The following is a 27,469-nucleotide window of genomic DNA, read 5'->3' as shown; positions in this document are numbered from 1 at the left end:
TGCAAGTTGATCCTAAACCTGTAAGTATCACTGGTTTGTTCTCCTACACTTGTATTTAAGTGGGCCACATTTTTTTTTTTAAAGGGCTGAAAACCACTTGCTTAATGTAGGCTACATTTCTTTTTTGTTTTACTTTTACTTTTAATAGACTATTGTGAAGGGACGTTTTCATTTATTGTAGGATATTTTTAATTATTTAAATTCTTTAATATCTAAAAAGTATTTCCTTCACAGGTCTTAAGTGTCCAAGATCATTTCTAACAAATGAACGATGCCTTCAGGTAGTCGGTCACCTCTTAAACTTTAGATGTGACAGCACGAGAAGAGGATGCGGAGGGGGAGGAGGGTAAAGGAGGAGGAGGAAGAAAAGGGAGGAGGAGGAGGATGTACACAGTTAATGACGACAGTGTCACAACTAGCCACTTGGTCAGGTTCACGGTATCTACCAGCTTTAACAAATATACTGTAGTCATAATACAGGTATCGTACTAAGCACCTCAGGAGTGTTGAAAGGACAACTGTCCTTCTCTTGTTGTCGTCGCTCTCAGGTAGGAGGACGAAGGGCACGGATATTATGGCTGCACTTACTCCACAGATTCGAGGACTTCAAGCGGATGAGGTAATGTTGAACTTACTCTTCTCTCTCATTTTGCCTGCATTAAATGAGGCTGTTCATGCGGAAACGTTGCTTGTCAGACAGCTAACAAGTCCACGCTAACTGTTGCTAATTAACTAAACTGGAATATTCCGGAAATTAATTGGCAAGCTCAAACTGGGTATCAGGGATACCATGCAAGCAGGAGTTTCGCATGAGCTTGAATGTGTAAACATTACTTTTAGATTGGAAATCGATACTGTAAACGATATAACTGTATACATGTTGATAGTTTTAGTTAGCTTTACACTTATCAACCAGGATCAGAAACAAACTCGTGAGCAGTGAACGTCTCTCGTTTCCGCTCCCCTCAAATCGACTACAATCTGTATTTTCTGGCTCACACTTCACGTTGTCAGAGCTGTAGGTAGAATTAAGAAGGCCCTAAAGTAGTTCATTGGGCGATAAGATTATAACACTGATTGCGAAACATCATCGTGATTCACTAAGAGTCTCAGGAAAGGCATATCTGAAGCCGAGTTGTGGGAAATGTTCTTAAGTGCAAGTTATCGTCAGGATGTGACGTCATCCTGGAGGAGCGCGCACTTATTGGGGGTGTGCGCTGCATGTGACAGGGATTCATAACAGAAATACCCTTTTAGGTATCAGTTTGTAATCTTTATGATCCAAGAGCTTGCTGTTTTTTCTCCTGCACACCTGAACTTCGTGCACATATACTGTACCTAGTGAAGCGCATCAATAACATGCGACCTCTGGATGAATTAGATGTATTATCAGCTGTTCAGTGAAGAGTGCTATTGCTTTAAAACAGCAAGTTGAACAAGTAGTTAAAAAAGGAAAAACTTGTTTTATGTTAATGATTATTCCTTAAGCTCTGACAACACGATTGTCAAAGCAACTGGCTGTTTCTTTATAAACTATGCACACTATCTATTCTTACTTTGGCAATGCCATCTTCATTACTTGAGCTAACCATTCAGAATGACATTATATTTCATAGTTAAGAGATCGATGCTCTACTCAGTGGAAGACATTTTTTTGTGTGTGTATGGCAAATCATCCCTGACTAAATCATTGCTTTCTCAATGTTGTGAATCTAACTATTACTAATAAATTAACAGACATTAAAGCAACAATACGTAACTTTTCCACCTTAAAAAGTAGTTTCAGAGTTTATCTAATAGTACAACAGCTTTCAACAGGCAGAGCACTGTTTCTCCCATGTACACAGAAAACTTTAAGTTTTCTAGCAGGCTCATGAGAAGTGTGTACAGCTTCAACGTAGTAGCTAGTTCGCCTGTCTATGTGCTGTTTGATAAAATAGCTGAGGCTAAGAGAAACAAGAGGACTGTGACGGATGAAGCTAAGAAGATAAAAAGAGAGCGTGACCGAGCAAGAAAACGAGTGTACATCCATGCAGATATTATTCACTTATTGCGACGTAATGTTTGGCTGTCAGTGTCATTGTTGTCTTATTTTTAACAGCTTGACTTTGTGCAGAAAGTAATCTAACCTAATTAGATATGGGTCTATCTTCTTACAACACCTCCCCTCTGCTCATCCAAAACGCACATTGTCTGTGAGGGATCGATAAAACTGCTGTGTGCTTTACTACTGTACAGTTGCACTCAGAGACCAAATCGGAATTCTTACATTTTGTTGCTTTAAAAGTGAGTTGTAATTGTTATTTATTGTTCAGATTATGAATAATCTTTAACTTGAAGGCAGAAAAAAAATGGTCAGGAATTAAATCCATAAACTGATGTGGTATTTCCTTGTCGGCTACAGAATTCATTGACCGAGGGTTTTCTGCTTTGTCATCACCAATAGTTTATGTCAGTATTACATTTGTGCATCACAGATTTATGTTTGGCTGCAATTTCTGTCTTCAATTAATTGCTAATGTTCAAAATCTCATGGTGACTTTTTTTTTTTTTTTTTTTTTTTAGGAGCATTCCAGGATCCTAAAAGTGAAAGTCATTGCAGGAATTTGTCTGGCCAAAAAAGATATACTCGGAGCAAGGTATGTTGTCTATAGATTACGGACTCATAGCAGGGCTGCAACTAACTGGTACTTTAAATAATAACCCTAAATCTATTCTTGAATTGAACCATTCTGACATTATGAAGAATCTTTCAATAAGTAGTCTTCATTTTTATGCACACAAGCCTTTAAGAGCTGAAAATCATCCCAATACTTAGAATGTAAGTATAGTTAACCTCGATGACATGTGAAAGAGAAACCCATTAGTCATACTTGATCAGACGAAAACAGATATTGATTTCTTGATGATTGCATACATAGATTCGTTCTACACTATATGCTACAAAGTTTTAATTAAACATTTTTTTAAGATGTACCTTCTGATGAAGCATAGTTCTAAAGTATTGATTATTCTAATTTAAATGTTCAATAGTTTGGAAAGAGAGGAGTATTGAGGTCCTGATTCAGTTTGTTGGCTGTTACTTCCTCAGAAAAAGAGGAGACAGGCATCACTGTATATCTTGAAAAAACAGAACGACACATGGAATGCTGTATTGACCACAACAGGAAACTGAACCTCAATTAGACACTTGATAGGCTGCTTGTATTTCCTCTGAAAGCATACGTTATTAAAGAGTCCTGATGAGGGATTGTCTACAGCATGTTGGATTTTCACTATAAAAAGGAACAAAGATTGTATCCTTGTATTGTTGTCCCTGTGATGTATGTGCTGATTGATGTGGACCTATGGGCCTGAAATAAATTATTAGATGAAGTAAATAAGCATTGTTCTCTGATTGCAGAAAATGTTGTGAGGCCCTGTTCGTGAGTTGTAACAACCTTTAATGATGTAAAATTGTAAACCTATTCAAAAGCATTTAGAAATACCCCAAAACCTTTAATGCAATCCAAAAACGACGTGAGATTAAAGTAAGGTTACTGTAAATCACTGTAAGAGTTTATAAAATGGTTTTTGAGCTTTTTCAGCCTTTTTCTTAATCATTGTTTAATTGTTCATGTTATAACTAAAGTTTGGCAACAACACAACATAACTCACTTCACGTATTATTAATGAAGTACTACAACAGGTCTAAAGTGCGTCTAAGATAAGGCAGTGCATAATGTGGTGCTACAGATTTATGGTTTTAATGGATATCAGATTTTATCGAAACATTACATTAAAAATGAAATCGTTCCTTAAGCATTGATTAGCTGAATCCATTATGTCAATGCTACTAGCGTCTGAATGCACTCCCTGACCGAATCAGACAACAACGCTGAGTGTTTGGCTTTCATTTGTAACATAGAAGAGACTTGCAGAGGGACCACAGAAACCACGAGGAGCAGAACGTATCATAACCGTTAAAATCTTTGTAAATGGATGTTTACGTGTACCTTGGTCTGAACATGTCTCATTTTTCTTACAGCGATCCATATACAAGACTGTCTCTTTATGATCCTGTCAATGGAGAACTTACAAGTCTCCAAACTAAAACCATTAAAAAAGTGAGTAAGTGGAAATCTACATCGAAGCGTATGTTTTATTTGTGACACAGTGTTCATCAAATTCTGATTTATTTCTCTTTCCCATTTCATGGTATATGAAGACACTGGACCCACATTGGAATGAAGAATTCTTTTTCAGAGTAGGTGACATTTATTAAAGGAGCATTGACTATTGACAGAGCGGCCCCACACTCTGTTCCCTCCTCCTTAGACTCTATGTGCATGCAGCTTGACATGTCGCGGCCACAGAAGCTTCAGTGTTTAGCCAGCTCTGCATTGAAACCTTTCTGCAAACCAAACTCTCTTAAAATATATATTTATCCAAGTTTTACAGCGTTTCTGTTCGTGAAGCCTATCAGACAATTGTCAAGGCTTTTTAGGTTGGCTAGAATCTGTTTTATGTTAACCAGTTGGCCATCCCAGCATCATCTGTTTGTTTGACATGATAACTGTTCTCATATCTGGCAAAACGAGGGGCGAGTGGGGACAGCCTACTTGTCAAGCCAAAACAAGTATAGACCTTTCTGGACCGGAATCGAACCCACTGACACACTGATTGCCGCATTGTATATATTTCATATTTAAATCTAATTTTTCTATACGTTGTGTTTTGTGTTGTTGAGTCATTGTTGAATTCAGTACCTCTGCATCTTGACTTCACAGTCTACATTTTGTTTCAGGTTGATCCCAGGAAGCATCGTCTGCTGTTGGAGGTGTTTGATGAGAATCGTCTGGTAAGTAATCTTTATTTTCTTTATTTTACTATCTATTTTAAATCCCTCTAAGGACACTTGGCTTTTAAACAACAAAGAAATCCCTTCCTAAAAAACAAAAATTATAAGTTTAGCAACAAATGCCTGTTACCCCAAACACGTGGTCCAAACATGCTCCAAAGGCTCTACAAGGATGGGACTAGTGGCCCTTTAGACTCATCTGAAAAATGTTTTACAATTAGGTTGAAAGAGATTGACAGAGCAAGTCTGCCATAAAGGAGTCCTGTCTTAAATAATAGTTGTAATGTTTATAATTGTAGAGCATTTATCTGTTTGATTAAGTCCTACAAGACAGATTTACGGAAGAGTTTTAATTAAAAAAAACATTTATTTTTTTGATACAGAAGCATCATCTTATTATGTTAACGGATTTGAGTATGCCATAAAACACCATGGGAGGCTAAATAAAGGAATGTGTCACATTTCTGTGGCTGTGGGTTTCATCCAGTCACTGCAAGGTGAACTTAGTTTATCCCCCTGATACGACAGTCTTTATTTTGCCATGACCTCTGTGTGTTATTGTTCAAAACTGGGAAACCTAATTAGTGAGACCTGTAAATATGGGCAAATGTACTTTAAGGGCACCTGAATGATACTTTACGTGTTGATGGAAGTTGTAAGAGTCACCTATCACTTCAGGTGTTAAATATCATGCAGATGACAGAGATACAGTATGTGTACACACCAGCAAGTTTGTGTTATGACACAATTGTGTTTTGGTTCTTGTGTGTAGCAGCAGCTGTATGATAAGTGAGGTGAGTGTAGTTCACTAACAGTGAATTGAGGATGAAAATAGGAGTATATTCTACTGTATATTGATTACTCCATCGTTGCACAGCTATGTTGAAGCAGTTAGGAAATGCAGAGTTGTAGCATGATATCAGTCGAGCCGCTGACCTAGTTTCATGCTGGGCCAGTGCTCAGCCGGTCCCGTGACACCTGAGCAGTCACACCATGATGACAAGATAAAAAAAACCAAAAATATCCATAAAGCAAGACAAAGGAAACAGTCTCAACCTAGTATCACCTTACACCTGTAAAAAAAACATGTATTTATTTTACAGTGAACCTTAAACAAGCAACCTTGTCTCTGTTTAGATAGAAGCCAGCTGCTTGTTCCTTTTAGAAAAAAATACTAATATTTATGTTTTAGGATTTGAGATTGTATTTATTTAACCAGGAGAAACCTCATTGGGATAAAGAAACTCATTTACAGTATTATCCTGGCCAAGAGGGCCATAGTAGAGAGTAAAAGAAATCTTGTGGTTTTCTCACTGAACTGTAACCAATATTGACATATCATTTTCTCTCCTGTCCTCTTTGAAAAAACTTTTTAAAGAGTCCCTCAGCATAGATTACAAGAAGCCACAGGCTAATGTTTGTCCTCTTGTCATTTGTACATGTGTTGTCTTTTGTATCTCTCCGTTTGGGACTGAACTGTTAGAGTGGACTTCAGCCTCATGAACAATGTCCCTGCCCTCCCTCCACATAACACTCTCATCTGCCCTACAGTCAGAAAACATCACAGTAATGTGAAGGCTGAAACGGTTTCTTTATGAGTTACATTAACACTCACTGGACTTTGAATGTATTTTCTTTTGTGTTTATTATTATTCTTAATATTTGACATTTTTAAATTATATTCTATATATTTGTAATTGCGTCATATATTTTATTATTATTTAAGTTCTCACTCTTTTGGCTTTATTTCCCTTTTTAAATGTTTTTACACACATACACCACGTGTATGTGTAAATGTACAAGGCAATAGAACTCGATTCTGATTGTGATTCCTCACAAGATAGGGCACATACACTGAGCTGTTTCTCCGATGTGTGTTGTCGTTTTATTTTGTTGTTTGGCTGAATGTCTAAGAATGATTTATTGTGTCATAAATACATATGGTCAAATGATAAAACAAAATCAGGGTGTGTCTCTATTGCAGCTGGTTTGTCATGCTCCAGGAGGATTTTGTACAAATCTCGAGGGTGTGTCAGGACTGTGAACGTGCTTGTATACGCGTGTCACTGCTGCCCCGACACACAGGTATGGTTAGAAAGTGTGAGTAACTTGTTGAAACTAAGTTACTTGGTCTGTCTCTCACCTCGCAACAAATAGTTGATGTAAAAGGATAAATGCTTTTTTTTCAGAGTCTTACATTAGCAACCAACTTCAGCTTTTTTTGCACTTTTTTTTGTTGTTGTAGAAATCGGAAATTCCTACAATGAATTAGAAGCTTAGCTGTACTTTAATAAAGGTCTCAGTAGTGTCTGTAATTGTGCCTAAAGAGGTATTTATGGTATTAAAGTTCTTCACAGAACCATGGACAAGCTCAGTGATAGTGAATAAAATCATTTATTTTGGTATTTGTTTGTTAATAACCTTAAAGTTCTGTATATGTTTGATGATTTCGTACCTGCTAAAAAAAATTCAAGTTGTTTATTTGTGGATCTATCGAGAAATCCAAAGGAAAATCCTGTTGGCTTTGATTCAATGGAATCAAGGTATTGCTTTGTCCCACACTGATCTATAAAGTCACTTCTCCCCTGCATCATTAACATCTTTCTATTTCAACACTTATTATAGTGATACTGTGAGTGAGTGGAATTAATATTTCAGCTACTGATTCCTACAATTATTTTCTAGCAGTCAAATTCAATCATGCTGAATGGTTCTACCTGCTGAGCAAGTAAAGCTGTTCTGTAAAGGAGTGCTCCAAGCAAGTTGTTCATTCAGATTAAGATACATTAAAAAAAAAAACAAGATATCCTGAAAGGCTCCCAGAGTAGGATGAAAATCAAGCTTCATTCCCTCTGAAATCAAACACACTGTTTTGAAAGAAAATTCAGTGCTTGGTGTACTGATCTTTAAACATACTCTTTGGAAATTGTGAAACACTATTACAAAAAAGCCCAGGACAAAATACACCTCATACATGTGTCTGCCTGGTGATCAGCAGCCTGGTTACTGGCACCATAACTGACCTGCCAAGACTGCAGATGACTGCAGTGATATTTTGTGCAACAGTTGTTTGTCACGGAGTCAAAGTTCAAGTTGCAATGTTATGACAAAGTTATGTCTGCATACATACTCTGTCTAAATAACTTGCATGGCTTGCTCCTAAGGCATTTTGTGCAAATAAAACCACTTGCTGGTGCCAGAAGTTTTCCAGTAAAAATAAAAATGAAGGTTTTATTGCATGTCGATTATGTTCTTCAGATCATATGTACATCAGAGTGTTTATTTTAAGTGTTTTTGATTTGATTCAGGGATAGTCAATTTTAGACATGTCAGATTTGGTGCTTAGTGGTGATTTTGATGATTATGGTGTGTGTGGTAGTTTAGGGGGCCTCGATCATTGAGGAAAAAAATGGATGTGAACATGTACAGTTTAGTAACTCATTATCTTGACTTAATCCAGCGGCCCGTGCTGATTGACAGAGACATCCTCTGTCTCATGTTCAGTCTCAACCCTCAGCACACCCACTGACACAGTTTATAATGACGTTATTGTTGGTGCTAATTAAATATAGCTTGTCCTTCAGTGTGGGGCGGGCACAGTGTTCGTTTTGGTGACACATTCATTTGTATGTTACAGGCTGCTTAGCTTTATTATTGGCCTATTACACCACACTGTATGACTTGACATAAATGGGTCGTGTGCGTCACACACCTTATCTCCTGGCTGGGTGAGTGATTTAATAGCCGATCACAAGGTTTCCTGGTAGCTTGTCATGATGGTTTAAAAAGTAGGTGACGAGTTCCACTGCAGTCCTCTTGTGAATCATATCTATATCCTGGGATATGTCTTTTATTGTTACCGCGTCTACAGGAAATGTTTTGGATGCAGCGTAATGCCCTGAAATAGGTCATCCTGGCATACGAAAGTCTGCTGTTATTATATATAGGCCAACAATCATAGCAAGGAAATAAGACCAGCATTAACTGTTACATGAAGTGTCATATAACAGGTGTCACGTCACCATGGAAGTTTTACCGGCTCTATCTGGTTTATATTACCATCATGTTTGTATTCAAAAAGATAATATGTTGGAGATTTATATATCCCTACATCTCTGTCTCATCTCTGTTGTGGCACATCTTTGGCTTCTTTGCAGGTGAATAACGTTGACTTTTTAAGTTGTGCTTATGAAAAAAACAACACATTTTGACTTTTTACAGTTTACAATCATTTTTCAGCATTTTTTTTCACAGGCTTTGGTGATTTAATTGTTTGATATGCCATTTCGTAAGCCCACTGTCCAGTTTAATACAGAATGATGTCGAAAGTCATCCTCTTTGATTTCCTGTAACTCAATAGCAGTGGGTAAAAATATTTGTGGGGGCACAGAGCTGCAGAAACATTAGAAGCATAGCTGCTGCAGGAAGTAGAGTCTTTAGTAAGTGTCCCGGAGCAGATGTAACAGTTTACCAACACCTTAGTCTTAGATGCAGCATAGAGGGCTTCCTGGTTGTTTTTTAAGAAAGGGTACTCATTAACTGGAAAAGACACAAGGTTTTTAATGCCAGGCTGGTTGGAGCTCAGCAGGTACAGTGAAAAAGAGGTTAAGCTAAGGTTGTAAGGCAGATCAGTGGTGAAAACCTTGAAGAATTACTATGTTTTTCTTGTACTTTTTATGCTCTCTAAAGGGATTCAAGTCTGGGATTGCTCTTGTTTCAAAGGTCGTATGTTTGGGTCATGTCTCCAAACAGAACCACTGACCTCCTCTGACTAAAAGCTGAGATCAGCCTGGAGAGGAATGTAGGTTGTCACCAGAGCTATTTTGGCTATGTACAGCCACTAATGATTGTGATCACAGAGCAGAGCTTGGAGCAGTTGCTATCCTTTTTTCCTACCAGCGAGTTTGATCATGCAGCGCTCACCAGCACTGCAGGGATTAGAAGGTTAAACGAATGGCACGCAGCCTGCGCTTGCATTTCGCGTCGAGACGAAGCAACACGGACCCGCTGTCAGAGAGCCTCAGCAGCCATGGTGATGAGAGCAGAGTCAGTGGGCCAGTTTGTAGCACTGCAGAGATTCTGGCGCACAGTTCTGTCCACTTGAAGGTGACTCCTCTGTCACCAGACAATGCTAATTTACAGCGATACTCTTCAGTACTCGTACCACGGATACACAGTGGAGTATGTAATAGGAAGAGCATTCTGCAGATCTCGCTACAGCCCTGTGGAAAGCCTAATGGAGAGGTGGACAGTATAGAGGATGGAGACCGGGGGGGCAGTGAAGGAGGAGCAGGTAGTGGCTCTGAAGGTGGCTCCTGCAGCAGTAGTATGGCCAGCGATCCTGGGTATTGTAGCAGCAACAGCATCTTTGAACCAGAGACTCCAGAAAAACACAGGACCACCCAAGAGAGATGTCTACGCTGCAAGTCCAAGGTCCCCCTGAGGCGGTGCTCCTCCTTGGTTATATTCCCAAAGAGCCCCTGTACCACCCCACCTGCATCCCCAGTCAGTCCTGTGGCTCTCCCCGCTCTCCCACCAACAAAGGGCTCTCATCAGTCATCTTTTCAGACATTTCAGACATTCTCACAAGACAAGGAGGAGGTGACTTGCAAAGGTTCCAACACAACGGCAGAAAGTGTCCACCGTCTGCCAAAAGGAAGCTGTTCAGCAGAGTTCAGGGATACCAAACACATGGTGCAATTTAATATTCCTTTACATGATGAACCAAAATGCAGAATGGAAGACGTGAGTAAAATGATGGAACTGTCATCTAATCCAGACAGATCTAATCGGCACTCTAGCAGCGTGCTGCTGCATTTTGCCCACCACAGACCAACGATACCTGGGAATGGAGCTTCAACTACCGCTACAGTTAATGTGGAATATCCCGAAACTCTTCACCCAGCCGCACATCCTGAGGGTGAGCTTGACTCCTGCAAAAAACTGTATCGCAGTACCTCGGCTTGTTTATTTTCCTCAACTAGACCATTGGAGAAAAACCAGACGGTTTGTTTATCAGGAAAAGGCCAGGAAAGGCCTGAGGAAAACCATTGTCACCGCGCCATACAAAGGAGCTTTTCCCTGGAAGTTCCCTACGCTAACACTGGAATTTCTTGTCATGTTTCAAATCCAAAACTCAGTAGTCCTTGCTCCCCACATGTGCACATTCATTTATCACCTTGCTGCCCGGCAAAGTTGCCCAGCTCTGTTACAGATGTAAACACCAGCCACAAAGTGGATAATTCTCCAAAGAGTCCAGGTCAAAACCACAAGGTGAGTTTGCAGTTTCTGTCCCTAAAAGACACACTGAGTTGAGAGGCAAACTAATCTTAAATAGTCTCAGAGACCTTTGTGTCACTGAAGGAGCTATGTGCAGTGTCCTGTAATGCTGTTTAACTGGTTCTAGTGGATTCTGCGCGCTCTGATTTGACTGCTCCGATAGTGCTACTTTGACTTCTGCTGTCTGAGTTGGACAGTCATTAATACTGCATAAAACAAATGCGTAAATGTTGGCTTTAGGCTAAATTTGTCTCATAGTTCTTGAGTGAAAGTTTTAATGTTTTCGGGAGGAAATTATACTCCATATATTTCAATATGGTGCTTTAATGCTGTTCTTCTGTACTACTTTACTGTTCAAACTTATTAAAACGTTGTGTACTCAGCTATTAGGCTTACCACAAGCAAGTAACTGAGAGGATTGCTACAGCTAAGTCATGCAATTAACAAGCCCAATGTGGACAAACATTCAGTGGCGTTGGGTTACATTACAGTAAATCCATTTGCATATCAGTGTTCAAGAAAAGAGAGAATCAGAACGAAAAGTAGTCCCCTACAGAACTTTCGGTTTCTTTATTAATATGTGTGGACATGTGCTTGACTTTAGAGTAGTTACAACTTTTTTATTATTATGTTAGCACTGTGAGTAATCAACTTAAGTATTTACTCAGGCTAATTTTAGTGGTGGGAAAAGCTGTGCCTCTTGCTGGTATAAATAAAGTTCCTCTGAAATATTCCCCCTGACTCCAGATAGTCTGTTGGTCTGTAGCGCTGCCCAGTCCCGTGGATTCAAATTTAACAGCATGATACTAGAGCAGAGCGCAGTCATGCCAGCCATCTGTGGACATGGTGTGTGTGTCTGTGTGGTGGGGGTATGTAATGTAGGCAGGATGGGAGTGTGATCCTTTCCCAGTAAAAGGGTGGTGTGTCCCTTCCCTATGGGTCCCCCTGCCATGCAGTGTTTGTGAAGTTTCAGCTGTCAGACTCCCCCCCCCCCCCCCCCCCCCCCCCCCTGCATTTAGCAGCTTGTCAAGTAAGGAGGTCTCCTCCAGTAATTAACTAGCCCATTTACTTAAAGACACAAGTGTGTTGTTTTTTTTAAGTCTGCATTGAATAGTACTCGGTTATGTTTACATTTTGGATGCACACACCCACAGATTAGCACCAACCGTTATTCACACTGTTTAGGGTTCTACATCTATCAAGAATAAAGTGTTCGTTCTAAATACTAGTATAAAAGCGTTTCATTTTTTTGGTCCATGAGAAATGAAAGTTTTCTCAACGGATTATTTTATTGACTCAGTTTTGATAACCAGCTTTGTTCTCATCAATGATTTATCTTTTACAGCAGTTGTAAAAAATAAATAAATAAATAAAAAAAGATAACATTGTGCTTACAAACAGCACAGCCAGCATTTAATATGCCTCCCACAAAAAGTACAAGAGGGAAAAATGAATGCCTTTCCTTCAGTTCTGTTTGAATATTTTAAGTTATATTTTACATACCTATGGCTAAAGGTTAGGTTCGTTTTTAATTATTATATTTTCAGTTCTGCCGTTAAGAGACTAACAATGGGTTTCTGCATTTTTTATTATATTATGCTTCAAATTCTCCAATTGAAAGACTTATAGTTAAATGTGTTTTCATTTTAATTCAGCTGGTTTCTACATAACGTTCCACAGTGGAAATATGTCGTGTCTGTTCTTATCTGTCTTGCCCTCATGACCCCCTGTGCCTCATCTCATAAGTTAATGAACAACCATGAGTGACCACATCCCTAACTCGAATCACAGATATCTCCGCTCAGGCATTCTTCAGTGAAGTCATTATTTTGCTTCAGCCAAAAAAAACCCAGAATTTATCTTGATGGAGAAAAAATAGTTACTATAACTGGCTTTTTCTCAAAAACACAAAGTGGCACATGATATTTTTCTGCTGCTGCCTCTGCGTCTGTGGTTGTTTCTTCTTTAAAGTTGGATTGCTAAACAAGTTGTAAGTTGTGATTTTGAGAACTTATGCACACTTTTATAAAAATAAAAAAAATAGCCCTACAAATGCAAAGATGATGATTATTTTTTTTAGACTTATTTGACATTTTTATGGGCCTTTACTGGATAGACAGGGCAGTGGATAGAATCAGAAATCAAGGAGAGAGAAAGAGAGTGAGGAATGACATGTGGGAAAGGAGCCTCAGATGGTTTTTAACCTGGGCTGCTTTCCTCAAGGACTGAAGCATCTGTACCTGGGGCGCGCAAAGTATCCACTAGGCCACTGACACTTCCCTTACCTGATTTTAAAACTGAAATACAGCCGCCATCCAAGGTGACTTTTTTCTGAAAGAGTAGAATAGACGTCAAATAATGAACATTTAGACAATCGGAATTGAGGATATTGTCTCTGCAGTGAGGTAAGAAAAATAAGGCTATCCAAAATGACTTACAGTTTTGACTTAACCTTATCATGGTATTTTAGCTTTCCCCCAGCAACTGTGTTCATCCCATGAATTAGCACAATTTATTATATTTTTCTGGTGTGTTTGTAAATTCTTGACCAGGGAGTATTTTATTTTTATTTTTTTGAAACTCTATTTATCTCCGTGGGGCAATTAGCGCACAAAGCGGTCGACCCGCATACACCCTGACTGAGCAGGGGAGGCAAATTTTTTTTTTTTTTTGTGTCTTGCCCAAGGACAACGACTCTACCCATTGAGCCACAGCCGCCCAGAACCATTTGAAGGACACTTTTGCCTGCTTCAATAACCTAATCTGTGTGACTCTTTAGAAGTTAAAGTTTCACAAGCTGCAGTCCACCTGTTAAAAGTATTTTGTCTGTGCCAAGCTATGATGAATATCACTGAACTTGCTCCCCAGACACGTTAACATATGTCTGTCGCTGCTTGCCACAAGTTCTTGCAGTATGTGGTCTGCACTGCTTAATGCCACATGCTAAACTGAGTTGTATTTAGTGTCACATGAACCTTCAGGGATGCCCTGAATGGACATTTATCTGCGGTTAACTTCTTATCTTGGACAGTGGCCTGATGTGTCCAAATCATAAACTATTTTTGACTCTTGAAGTCACCCCAGAAAACATCTAGGAAGTTTTCCAGGAAAATTACTACTAGTTTGTTCTTAAAGTTTGAAGTGGTAGGGACAGTCGGTGATATAGGCCTGTAGTTCTTTATGCAATCTTTTTTATGAAATACCAGACCAAGTTTTAGAGAGATCCGTTTCCCATCAGTTTAAAAATGTCTCGCTATATTAATAAGTTATGTTTTGATGTGCTGAGGTAGTGGGTTATTAATTCTGCTCCTGTGATTGAAAATATTGTGTTTTTTTTATTGAAGGTGGTTCCTTGATGTGAATGTCATAAATGATAAATCATTTTAGATCTAGATTAGTCTGTGTTTCTCAAGGCTTTAAGGGAGATTTTTGTAAAAAAGAGAAAAAAAGAGAAAAACAGCAGCGGATTTACTAATTTCTAGAAATATCTAATAAGTAGATATAACATGACATGATAACATGAGTGTGACAAAGAGATGGGAAAGAGTTGTTCAGGGACATACTGTAACTTTGAGTTAAGGGTCTTGAATTTCCCTCAGGATCAATAAAGTATCTATGTATCTATCTATCAGTCTGCAGAGCGTTGTGTCTCATAAACTTTAGAAATGTTGCACTTTCCCCATACTTTTATAAAGTGTTGAAAAACAAATCGATAAGGGTGAGGAACCTCATTCATGATGATTTACATATCTTAAAAGGCCATTTGTTTAAAAAACAAAAATCCTAAATGAATGTGATGCGTTCGTCAAGATCACTGACATTTACAGCAGCACTTAGTGCACTTGTTTCTGTTTAGGCAGGAGTACTTAAGAGACCTCCAGAAATATCTGTAGTGCTACTTCAAAATGCCCTGCAGCCATACTTGTAGGGGATCACAGGATATGAGAAAAGGCTGCAGGCTAGGAATGTAAACAATAATTGTTTGTACTAAAGCTATTTTCACTCTGTCCCCATTAAATTGTTTTCAACCACAAAAGCCAAGAATTGCCTTTATCAGACAATGTAAATCAAAAACGAGGTCAGCAAGGGTGGAATAGAACAGCTCATGTGTTTCTGTCCCAATAGTCCAAAGCAGCAGGAAAGGCTGATGATTAAACCCCAACATATACACTCAAAAATGAGTCGATGAATTAAAAAAAGTCCTATTAACAATAACTCTTCGATGCAACAGTACTCCGACCCTGTAATTTCCACTGCAGCTTTTTTTTTCCAGAGGCTCAAAGTAAGTCCTGATATGAAGTAAGCCTCAACTGCTAGATCAACAAAAGTACATGCAATCTGTCATATGGTACTGTTTAGCTTTTTTTCATCTTTACTGTAATATATTTATTAGTAATCTATTTCTTACTGGCAGTAAAAACAAAACAACACGATTTTAAAAAAAAACATCTTTACAAAATTAAAGTCCATCATATACAGATGTGGACAGTATTCATTTGGGTTTGATTATGTTGTTGATTATTTGTCATTGCTTGAGCATATGTTGCCTTTCCCTTTAACCGGGACTTAACTGCTTTTCTTGGCTTCACTATTAGAAGCACAAGGGCAGGACGGCGGAGGCCTCACATCTATATTTATTCACGTAAACACTCTATACCTCATTCTGAAAGTTTGACCTGCCACCAGTGTTAATTTGGTCACAAAGCTGACTCCCCTGTGAAGTGTATGTTTGCGACTTAGACTGTAACAGATGTAATAAACGCTTGCAGCAAGTGTGTCCATAGAAAAGAGAGCGTATCTGACGAAATGCTACATCACTACTGTCCCAGTTTCACACGTAGTGAAACGGTGCATCCGTTCGCTGTGGGTTGACGAACTCAGTGAGATCAAGTCAGTGGCTAACAATGTTTCATGTTCAAGCATAGTGGAGTGTTAGTGCTGAGGATCAGGATTTTAGAATCAGTTAAAATCATATGATCTGAAAGAATAGGCGTATGTAAAAATAGATACGGTGAATACCTTTACAAAGGAAGCCTTTTAATGTACATGTAAAAAAGTAATTTTCAATAAAACCGCTCCATAAATAAATACTACATGTTCCCGTGGGTTTCATCAAACTGGTTCTTATTACTCAAAAGACGGCTAAGTTCAAAAACATGTCCAGGCCAAGTGTTTGTGTGTGTGTGTGTGTGTGTGTGTGTGTGTGTGTGTGTGGTGCGTGTGTGTGAGAGAAGATAATATTGTCATGATCCTGACTTCTGTGTTGACTCTCTCTCTCTCTCTCTATCTCTCTCTCTGTCAGACACGTGATGACTTTCTGGGACAGGTGGACGTTCCCTTAAATCAGATACCGGTGAGTCCTTGGTTGCATGAGATACTTGTTCTCTCTGTTTTGACACTTGTGACTTGTTTAAGTTCACACAAGTTGAATGTATTTTGTTTTTACATTAACATTTACTGTAAAAGCTCGTAAACTCGCTCTCACTCATGTTCCTATGTAACTGTAAACACGCTTGCCCTTATTCTTGTGTCTGTTCCACATCATTGTCTGAGGTTTTGGAAACACAGTCAGTCATGTTTATGTTACCTTCTTTCTTTTTTTCACAAACTGAACACCCGCAAAGGATTTACTGTCAACCTCATGTCATGTAAATGTTTCCTTTTAGAGTGCCACTAAGGATTTAATCATGCATTTGTAGACTTGAAGATTTTCTATCTATTGTTTTTCTCAGACAGAAAATCCTAACACAGAAAGGCCATACACATTCAAGGATTTTCTGCTCCACCCACGAAGGTTTGCTTGATTTCATGGCTATTATATCTTATGTGTCCTTATTTTTTTACATCACATTTTATTATGTTTCTTTGCAGAGGAAATTATCGGCCTTGATTCATACTTTACGTAAAAACATCCTTGACAATTGATGGATTGAAAAAAAAATGATTAAGAAATCCTATAAAGATATTATGAATGAATTGGTATTTTGTCTGTGGTTTAATTAAAAATAAATATTTTGTTTATTCTGCAGCCACAAGTCCAGAGTCAAAGGTCACCTGCGACTCAAAATGACCTACCTGCCAAAAAACTCAGGTTCAGAGGAGGAAACGCCTGAAGAAAATCAGACCGAGGACACGGATGTAAGTTAGGTTTAAGCAACACAATGTCACCCAATTATCTTTGAAATAATCCAGTTCCTTTTTTTGTTTAATTAATTAATGTTGATATTCTTTTTCCAGCATTCACCTTTTCAGCCAGTCTGTTAGGCTTTCTTGAAGCTTACTAGCCAATTAAAAACAGATTCCTTGTTGTGTGCAGTTGCACAGCTGATGCAGTTGATATTGTCTCCATCCTGAATGTAATCCATTGCAGTAAACTTAAACTCTTTATGTTTTGCAGCGTGATTGGGAGTTTCTAGAGGGCCAGGACATGTCAGGTCCAAGACAAAGCCAGCTTCTGCCCGCTCTGCCCCCTGGCTGGGAGGAGCGGCAGGACAACCTAGGAAGGACCTACTTTGTCCATCATGAGAGCAGAACGACACAGTGGCTACGACCCACAATGCAGTAAGAATGCTCCTCTCTTCTGAGGAAAACTAAATCCCTAGCCTTGATTTCATGTACTGACCGACTGTGTGTGCGTGTGTCTGCGTGTGTGTGTCTGTCTATTATAGGGACAGTGATGTTGGGATGCAAAGAAGACCCAATAATAATATGGAGGAAGCTGCTTTTAGTACACGCAGACAGATCTCAGACCACGAAGAGAACGCCACAGGAGAGTCTCCTGAGGTAATCTTAACTTTTACAACCAATTTGCATACCTTTTGCATTTTTCCCTTTTACTGTGTCCTGCTTGTAACGCTTTCCTGTGCTCTGTTCAGATGTAGCAGCGTTTTCCCTTTTTAATGGAGTACAGATTAAAATGTAGACAGTTTATTTACCTAATCCTAGCATGCCTGACTAAAAGTTTGTCATTTCTTGTTGGTAATCACTTCATTCATCGTTGGCCTCTGCTCAGGAGGTCGGAGGCAGAGCAATGGTGGTGCTTTAGAATAAAATAACCGAGCAGCAAGAAAAATAAAGTAAATCTTCAAAATAAAACCTTTTCATCTGGTTGTTTTCACATTGTTTATTTTTCTATAACAATAAACATGAAGCTATTCCTTGGGCTTTTCAGTGTTGCAATTAACATTAAAAAACACTTAACGCCACAGACTGTCCCTGAGATTGTTTTCAGGTTTCCTTTGCTGATTGTTTTGGCGTATTATTTAGTTTCACTCCTGTTACTTCCACAGAGCCGTTTTTAGTAAATAAAAAAATCAACCCTCTTAAATACCTTTGTACTCTACAGTACCTGCCAAGCGGACAGACTTATCATAGTTGAGCTTTTAGTTGATATAGAGCTCGATCTTCCACTCAGGAGTTCGTAGAAAAACATGTTCTCTTTATTTGCTGGATGTTTAAACCGTTTGCCAACTAGTTCATAACAATTTATGAATAGTGATGGTTTGTGTGTAAATCAAGTCTTGTCTTTATCGCCAAAAGTTGCAAAAGAATACAGATTATGCAGGTTTAAGATTTACACAACACACTATCAACAACCCACTGTATGTTTGTTCAGGGGCAGTAAATGAGAGATTTGATGGCCCTGGTTCCCTGATTAAATCAAGTGGTTGTTGCAGTGCAGTTCAGGTGTGTCCTCAGGCAGCTCTGGCATAAACACCTGAGGAGATCCACTTTGATTTACTCCACACAAACTATCAAACAATTACTTCAAGAGAATTTCAGCTGAAGAATTTGTTAAAGCTATTTTCATTTATTGTAGATGGATCCCACAGTGTGCCTGTTTTGTATCCTCTCCTAGAGCTGGGAAATTATAGCTGAGGACGAATCCACCTTGTATCATAGCAGTAACCAGGTCACATCACCGACACCCTGCTCACCTGTGCCTGAGTTCAGCGCTTTCACTGACGACTTGAGAAACGTTCACATTTCAGGGCCCACTGCTGGCTCCTCCCGGACAGTGAGTCCTTTTCTTTCTTTTTCAGCATGAAGTTCTGATTATCGAAAGTCAGAGGGTGAAAGACTCGTAATAAGATTTATTCGAACCACAAGCTTTCAATGGAAAGAGGAGTGGAAAGTAAATTTACATTAATGGCTAAGTGATCACTATTGTCTTTCACATCCTTCCCTCTGCTGCAGAATCATGCAAGTAATTCAAGCCATTCCAGTGTCAGAAGAAGTTCCCAGACTTCTACAGGAGAGGAACATCCCGTTAATCCTGTGGTGAGTGTTTCCCTCCCTGTTGAAATCACTCCTTCCTTGTTTTTTTTGCCCGTCTTGCACCACCACATTTAAAGTTTGAGTGTTCAAGGCTCACAGGTATTTATTTATTTATTTATTTTTTGTCACAGCTTTAATATTCACTGTTAAAGCAATGTGGAAGTATTAAATAAAAGATCAAGGAGCAGTTATATATGTTTTTCAGTATTGATCACTTTTTAAAAAAATGTATTGTCATTTAACAGCTGCTTCCAACTTCGTCTGGGTTGCCTCAAGGCTGGGAGGAGAAGCGTGACAACAAAGGCAGACGCTACTTTATCAACCACCTCAGCCGAACCACTTCATGGACACGACCAGTCGTTCAGGTACAATGCAGGTTTTCTCACTAGTGGCAGTGTGTTTGTGTACTGTCTTGACTATATAATTGTGACAGTGGCAATGTTTAAAACTAGTTTCTCAAGCCCCTTTCAACAATGTATTCTCTGACATGCTCATTGTTGATCAAAAATTAAGAAACATTTCATTATTTATCACTATATCTGTATTAACATTTTTGTTGTTACTTTCTTGTTTGCCAGAGAACCTCAGAGGCAGCAGCAGCAGCAGCAGCACAGAATAATGCAGGTTTACCTCAGAGCCAAACTCCGCCTCAACAGCCATCGCCCTCCGAGGAGTCTCCTCAGCACACCCCAAGCCCTGAAGCCACGTACGAGTCTGGCTTTCTGCCAGCTGGTTGGGAGGTTCGCAGTGCTCCCAGTGGAAGACCCTTTTTTATCGACCACAACACAAAGACTACTACCTGGGTGAGGAGTCAGATGGCCAGTGTTTTTATTAAAACTACAAGAAATGATCTCAACTGCTATGTTTACCTCTTTCAATGTGGTAATAACTTAAAAATATATTTTTTGAAAAGGGCAATCTTTAACAGCGTTTTAATGTCTAAAACACCATTTCCTGTTTTGAACAAAACATCCCTTGTTTTTCTGTGAACAGGAAGATCCCAGACTCAGGATTCCTGTGAACATGAGAAGAAGAGTCTCACTTGACCCATCTGATCTAGGCCCACTGCCGGTAAGTTGATCAGTTAGAGGAGATCAGCAACACATTCATCATATTAAGCTTGATATCTCAGGCAAAAACAAAAAAGAAGTAGTCGGTAGTAGCTCAGTCTGTAGGGATTTGGGTTGGGATTCCAGTCCCTGAGCACTGCTGGGGTGCCCCTGAGCAAGCCGCCAGCACCGGAGCGTCACTCTGACGTCTCTCCTTCAGGTCATGTCCATGGGATCTTGTTTGTGCATGAGCCTATCCCCAGAGTGTAAACACCTAATTTCCCCTCGGGGATCACAGCTGTTAGTGCTGCCTATTGTGTTTGGTCGAAACTTATCAGTCTGACTTATCAGAGAAAATTGATATTTTCTTTATCGTAGCCCGGTTGGGAAGAGAGGGTCCACAGCGATGGGAGGATATTCTATATTGATCACAGTAAGTATGGCAATTGATATATGAAAGCCATCCTGGACTCATAAATTGATGAATACCGTAAATTCCGTACTATTGAGCGCACCTGGATATAAGCCGCACCGGCTAAAAATAAGTAAATAAATGTATTTGTACATATATAAGCCGCACTTGATTATAAGCCGCAGGTGTCCACGCTATAACGAGCTATTTACACAGACGTAGGCTACCGGTAACATCCGCAAATACTGTAGCGTCCGTACGGACGTTAAAGGACGACGAGAGCGTTCAAATAATAACTTAATAACCCGATCACTGTCGGCCGTGACCACGCCGTTTACAGCGGAGAACAAAACCATAACTTGCCGTAACAATCCAACTCTCTCCCCCAGCGTTCTCTCATACAGCCACTCAACACGTTCTCGCTGGTGCATTCACTGACTCTCCACATAATCGGAATTATGAACACATTATCAACTACTGACTTTACAACATGAACCGTTACAATACGAAGCCTAGCCGACGGTGTCTGTAACACGGCTGATGAAAAAGATGACCGTAATATATTTCACAAGAAAAAGTCCATCCATTCACTGCCTCAGAATGACTTCATTACTCACTTCCTCAGTCTCTGTTGTCGCTGTCAGTGTCATCTTAACGTGCAGCAGCTCTGTTAGCTTCTTTGACAGCCAGGTCGATCGCCTTTAACTTGAAAGCTGCATCATATGTATTTCTCCGTGTGTTTTCCATGATGAGGGTGCGTGCATGAAGCGCAAAATGACTGATATTAAGATCCGACGTGACGAAGTCAAATGTTTTTGCGGCAGAAGCTCATTGTCCCCCATAAAAAATCCATGCATTAGCCGCACCGGAGTAGAAGCCGCAGTGCTCGAAGTGTGAGAAAAAAGTAGCGGCTTATAGTCCGGAATTTACGGTAGTTTCCCACATTAAGAAGAGGACTCTAATGTCTAATTTTTCCTAGACACCAAGGCTACACAATGGGATGACCCCAGATTACAGAACTCAGCTATAACTGGACCAGTAAGTACTAAAACAAATACAGAAAACTTAACTGAAACATCATGTGCAGAGAACTGACTACATTGTAGGTCATAAGGTTGTGAATGATTTGTTGTTGTCATTGAACACTTTCCATCTGATCCATCTATCGTAGGCTGTGCCTTATTCCAGAGATTATAAACAGAAGTATGACTACTTCCGAAAGAAGCTCAAAAGACCGGTGAGTGTCCTAACTGTCGAGCTATTACCAGCGTGGTGTTTCTATCTCACATTGCGTTTGTTTAACCTGAAAATGATCAAAAACTTTCTCTTTATTAACCCCTCACTTTTACGCAGGCGGACATACCAAACCGCTTTGAGATGAAGCTGAGGCGTAACGCTGTGCTCGAGGACTCGTACAGACGCATCCTCTCAGTGAAGAGGGCAGACCTGCTGAAGGCCCGACTGTGGGTGGAGTTTGAGGGAGAAAAAGGACTGGACTACGGGGGCATAGCCAGGGAGTGGTTCTTCCTCATGTCCAAGGAGATGTTCAACCCGTACTATGGGCTGTTTGAATATTCTGCGACGTGAGTGCAAGCAATGTCTGTTTTTATGACAACACAACTGCCATCATACAGGTCTTTTGTACGAGTCTAGCTATCGTTAGAAAAAAAATTACATAAATACAGTATCACAGACGTACAAGTCACAAATCATTCCTCATTTTACGATCTCAGACTGTATGTTCGAATTTTGTTCTGAGAAATGTTAATGTTTGTTTTCACTGTGCCAGGAAGCACAGTTTGTCTAAAGGTTTCCCTTTCTGTTGTTTGACGTGCTGTACAGGGACAACTACACCCTCCAGATTAACCCAAACTCTGGTTTGTGTAATGAGGACCACCTCACCTACTTCAAGTTCATTGGCCGTGTGGCAGGCATGGCTGTGTATCATGGCAAACTGCTCGATGGTGAGTACTCAAGTGTTTGTGTGTCACTCTACATATATTTTATTCAAAGTAGGGACACATCGTACTTCTAACCCCCGTCACAATATCAATACAGGTTTAAGGTTTTAGCATAAGCACCTGTCTGTTCTCACTGTTTCATGAGTAAAATGAATGCCTCACTGAGTGGAAGACACTGGGGTAAAGACTCTATGTGAGAGGCAACATGGTTAACTTGACATAAACATTGGTGTCCTAACTTTGTCAGGCAAAAAATGAAGCTTACATCTTTTACACAGCTGTAGAACTTGTTGGCATAGAAAAAGGGGAAAAACCTCTAGACAGCCGACACTTTACCCCGGTGGGGCTAAATAGTTTCCAGGTGTGTTGCTGACACATTTCATAGCACACACACAAAGACTCTTAGAAATGTATAGTAAAATGAGTTTTACCAAAAAACTGCAAAGCAGGGATTTGAACAAATAGTGTCCTTACTTGTGTGAGAACCTAACTTTAACTCTGTGTATCTCAAAGCTTTCTTCATTCGGCCTTTCTACAAGATGATGCTGCAGAAGCCCATCACTCTCCAGGACATGGAGTCTGTTGTGAGTGTCCAATATTTCCACTTCAACTTACATCCAGATCTTCCTTTTACATGTACATGTTGAAGAACATGTCTTCATAAAATGAGTTTGTTTTCTTTGTAGGACAGTGAGTATTTCAACTCCCTGATGTGGATTTTGGAGAACGACCCGGCAGACTTGGATCTGAGGTTCACCATTGATGAAGAGCTGTTTGGACAGGTACGGTCAATGTGCTGTTTCCCTCTACACATTTCAGTTTCTGTTCTGTCATTTATGTGATTCATATGTCTAATTTCTCCTGTTTAGACTCACCAGCATGAACTGAAGCCAGGCGGCACAGAGATAGTTGTCACTAATGACAACAAGAAGGAATACATCCAGTAAGCAACGGCGCTCACTTGAAGAAAAAACATTTGTCATAATTATGGTTTGAGGCTGATGTGTTGTTTTGTTTGGCAGTCTGGTGATGCAGTGGAGGTTTGTAAACAGGATACAGAAACAGATGACTGCCTTCAAAGATGTAAGGATTCAATTGATTTTTGTTATTTATAACACTGAATATACAATTTAACAGCACGAAGAAAAAAATAAGAATTTGCTTCTTTTTGTGTTTTAAGGGGTTCTTTGAGTTGATACCTCAGGATCTTATTAAGATCTTTGACGAGAACGAGCTTGAAGTGAGTTGATTTGTCCGTCAAATGTTCTGAAATCAACCAGAGTTACTCCAGAAACCTGAATGATTCACCTGCTTGTCGTCCACAGCTGCTCATGTGTGGTCTTGGAGACGTGGATGTGAACGACTGGCGGGAGAACACCAAATACAAGAACAGCTATTGCGCCAACCACGTCGTCATCCAATGGTTTTGGAAGGTTAGACGTCTTTTCATACCTGCACACAACAAGCTGACCTTTGAGCTTCTTTAAGCTTTTATCCTTTAAGAATGAATTTGTGTGAGTTTTAAAAAAATAAGTTTGTGTTCTTACAGACAGTGCTGTTGATGGATGCAGAAAAGCGAATCCGGCTCCTACAGTTTGTGACGGGAACTTCAAGAGTCCCAATGAACGGCTTTGCTGAGCTTTATGGTGAGATACCCACTAGGCCATTCACCACAGCCTGCTTCAGGTTCTTTACTTGATATTGACGTTTTTAGGCTAAATGATCCATTTTGCCTTATCTGCCTTTTTGCATGACTTCTTTTCCCTTCATACCGTTTACTCTTGTCTTTAATTAGCAGGTGGCTCAAACTTGAGATTTCTTCATTGTTACTGAGCCAGTAAAAAACATGCTGAATGTGTTTGTTTGATGTTTGATGTTTTTCATTTTCCAGGTTCTAACGGACCACAGCTGTTCACCATCGAGCAGTGGGGAACACGTGATAAACTCCCCCGAGCCCACACATGGTGAGCACAGCACCATGGTCTTTTTAATATCACACTCTTAGGAATATGTCTCAGTTTTTTTGTTGCTGATTTTCTGAGACCCGTTGGCAGCATTTTCAGCTACTGTGAGAAACTAGAAATGTGTGTCAGTTTGGCATTCCCTTTTGATAACGAAGCAGCATCTTCTGCTCAGGCAGTTTAAAAACTCATTCAAACAAACTACAACTATGTCCTAAAGAAAGACATCAAAGAAATATGCGGCTGTACATTAAGCATGACAATGTACATTGGGCTTTGCTGTCATGACCTCGGTTTTCTCTAAGGTTTTCTGAACTGTTACTGAGTGAATGAAAGTTTCAAAACATGAGAGAAAAGGACTGATTGAGCATGGTGGGTTAAAGCCCTCTAGTGGCTAACTGTAGTCATAGCTCTCTCTTCTTTATACAAGTAAAGGGAATCTGGGTCAGTAAGATTCCTAAGGATTGTAAAGAGAACAAGCTACTGATTGTTCTGTAAATGTTCTTTTCAATGCAAATTTAGCCTTTTGAGGTCTTGTGGAAAGTGTAGGATTGTGTTTTTTCTTGCTTTAAATACACGATAGATTTAAAATCAGGACATTTTTGCCTCTTCTGTAACTAACTGATAAGTTATAAATGAATCTATGTTTAAGACCCTCATCTTTATTCTTCCAATAGTTAAGTGATTATTTTTCTTCACTCATTAATTCTCTTTTTTTCCCCACCTTAAAGCTTCAATCGACTGGACCTTCCTCCCTACGAGTCCTTTGAAGAGCTGAGAGAGAAACTTAACATCGCCATTGAGAATGCACAGGGATTTGACGGGGTGGATTAGTTCCCCTACAGTAAACTAGCTGAACTAACATGACTGCCATCATTGTAAAGCCATGGAGCCTGTGGAGCTGTGATGAGTGAAACAAGCTGTGCGTCGTGCACAAATCTGTGCCAGCTGTGTGACCAATGAAGGACAGTCACACAACCTTCAGCAGCACGTGGAGACGGGACGTTGTATCGGTAGTGCAAGAGGTTTTTAATCACTCTGCATGTTAAGTTTACAAAGTAAAAATACAAAGATACAAAGATACATTTTATATATGAAAGTATTTGAAAACATTCACTCGTATTGGCTGAACAGCCTCTGAAATTGATGATTCTCTCTGCAGGTATATGTAAATATAGAATTCATAACTCGTAAAATCTCAGTGTAATCTGAATAAATTGGCATTTTAACCCAACTAAAATTGACAAAGATTTTCTTCACTAAATTCACTAAAATTCTATTGAAATAGGTTTCATTCCGTCTTATCAGAAACACTGATGCAAATCAAAAACATAAGTTATTGGTAGCAGGAAATGTTTCTGTTGAAGTGTGAACAGCTGCCCTTAAAGAAAGTGTTTCATTAAACCATCACAGAGGTGATCTACCAGGACCAGTGAAATATCGAAGGATCCTGTAGCTACTGGCGGTGTAGTCCACAGGTATCAAACACGTGTCTACATACAGTGTTAGGTTGGGAAATACTATGCATCATTTTCATATTGACTTGAGAAAACTAAAATATTACTTAAGTCATCAAGAAAAATGTGCATATAAATACACCTTTGCCTACAAAAGCAAGTACAAAACAAAAACACACTCAAGTTGTCAAATTCTCTAATGATTGTATTTGGTGCACCGCTTTATCATAAATCATGTTTTTACTCATACTCGAGTTTAACACTGCTGTCGTCCGAGGAATCGATGAATGTGCAGACACATTTAAGCTCCTGACCAGAAGAAACATAATCCAACAGACTGACCTTATTGTAAAGTTTGCAAACAGTATGTGACATATACTGTGTTGTTGTTCTCTTCAATGAGTGATTTCATTTAGTTGTTTTTACTCCTCCTGTGTCTGCTCACAAGCACAGTGCTCTATTTTTAAGAGTACAACTTTAAAGAAATGTTTTGTTGGTTAAGAAACTGTGTACAGATGATTGTGTTTTTTCAGAATGATTAGTCAGTTGTAGTACCTTTTTATAGAAAAGTCACTGTACGTAAGCAGTAGTTTTAACATTTTCTGAATGGTTAAACGTGTTTACACTACCTGCCATGTTTACAGGTCGTTGATTTAAAAAAATATACTGAGGGCTGGTTCTTGTCTCTGACAACAATTTTATACTTATGCTTTTATAAAGTAAAGCACTTTCTAAATATCGATGAGTCTTACTTCTGATCTGTCTGAATCTTTGCCATTCTGTCACCTATAGGCTGCTTCAATCCCTCTTTAACGTAACGATCCTATCCTTGAGTGTACATGTGTGGAAATGTTTACATGTGAACATAGCTGAAAATAAGCACATTCACTTCTTTCACTGCTATTTAAATTTCAATACAGAGGCCTTTGTTATGTATTTTAAAATTTGATTAATTGTTGTTGTTCTTATCTCTAAATGGAAGTACTGTTATATGTATTCTTGTCTGTTGAGTAATAACGAATAGTCCACTTGTTATTTGTGATATATCTATTTGTTGTTATAGAACTTCATTATAACACCTGTAAGTGCATTATGAAAACATGCATGAAACATATAGACAGCATTTTAATGGATTGAATTAATTGAATTAATTGTAGATGTTAAATCCTTATTGGGGGACATTTAGCAAACCAAATTGAATATATTTGGGAAATAAAGACATATTTAAAACAA

The 27,469-nt window shown here is 39.2% G+C and overlaps 1 protein-coding gene across 2 annotated transcripts; it reads left to right on the top strand.

The window, feature by feature from the left end:
- Positions 1-295: 295 nt before the first annotated feature.
- nedd4a (NEDD4 E3 ubiquitin protein ligase a) lies at positions 296-27,469 on the top strand. Of its 2 annotated transcripts, XM_079339203.1 has the most exons (29): positions 296-619; positions 2,566-2,639; positions 4,028-4,106; positions 4,208-4,246; positions 4,787-4,840; positions 16,422-16,472; positions 16,852-16,913; positions 17,149-17,257; positions 17,517-17,680; positions 17,788-17,902; positions 18,978-19,136; positions 19,316-19,399; positions 19,642-19,761; positions 19,975-20,199; positions 20,390-20,467; positions 20,824-20,878; positions 21,837-21,895; positions 22,029-22,094; positions 22,211-22,440; positions 22,700-22,821; positions 23,332-23,402; positions 23,505-23,600; positions 23,688-23,761; positions 23,841-23,901; positions 23,999-24,058; positions 24,144-24,251; positions 24,368-24,464; positions 24,710-24,782; positions 25,511-27,469. In XM_079339203.1, exons 1-29 carry the CDS (start codon positions 575-577, stop codon positions 25,611-25,613), a joined length of 2,733 nt encoding a protein of 910 aa, XP_079195329.1. In that variant the 5' UTR covers positions 296-574; the 3' UTR covers positions 25,614-27,469. The 2 variants fall into 2 exon arrangements, with proteins under 2 accessions (XP_079195329.1, XP_079195328.1); XM_079339202.1 differs by lacking the exons at positions 296-619; positions 2,566-2,639; positions 4,028-4,106; positions 4,208-4,246; positions 4,787-4,840 and adding an exon at positions 9,067-11,113.

This window comes from Symphodus melops, assembly GCF_947650265.1.
Source record: "Symphodus melops genome assembly, chromosome: 3".
Taxonomy (NCBI): Eukaryota; Metazoa; Chordata; class Actinopteri; order Labriformes; family Labridae; genus Symphodus; species Symphodus melops.
The sequence above is the reverse complement of the archived record's forward strand: the minus strand, read 5'-3'. Positions and strand labels throughout refer to the sequence as shown.

Bases quoted from the DNA above. Each gene is read 5' to 3' on its own strand.
- nedd4a (XM_079339202.1), top strand. From the start codon at position 9,794: ATGGCACGCAGCCTGCGCTTGCATTTCGCGTCGAGACGAAGCAACACG. The intron at 22,095-22,210 runs GTGAGTGTCCTA...ACTTTTACGCAG, and splicing joins GAAAGAAGCTCAAAAGACCG to GCGGACATACCAAACCGCTT. The intron at 23,601-23,687 runs GTACGGTCAATG...TCTCCTGTTTAG, and splicing joins ATGAAGAGCTGTTTGGACAG to ACTCACCAGCATGAACTGAA.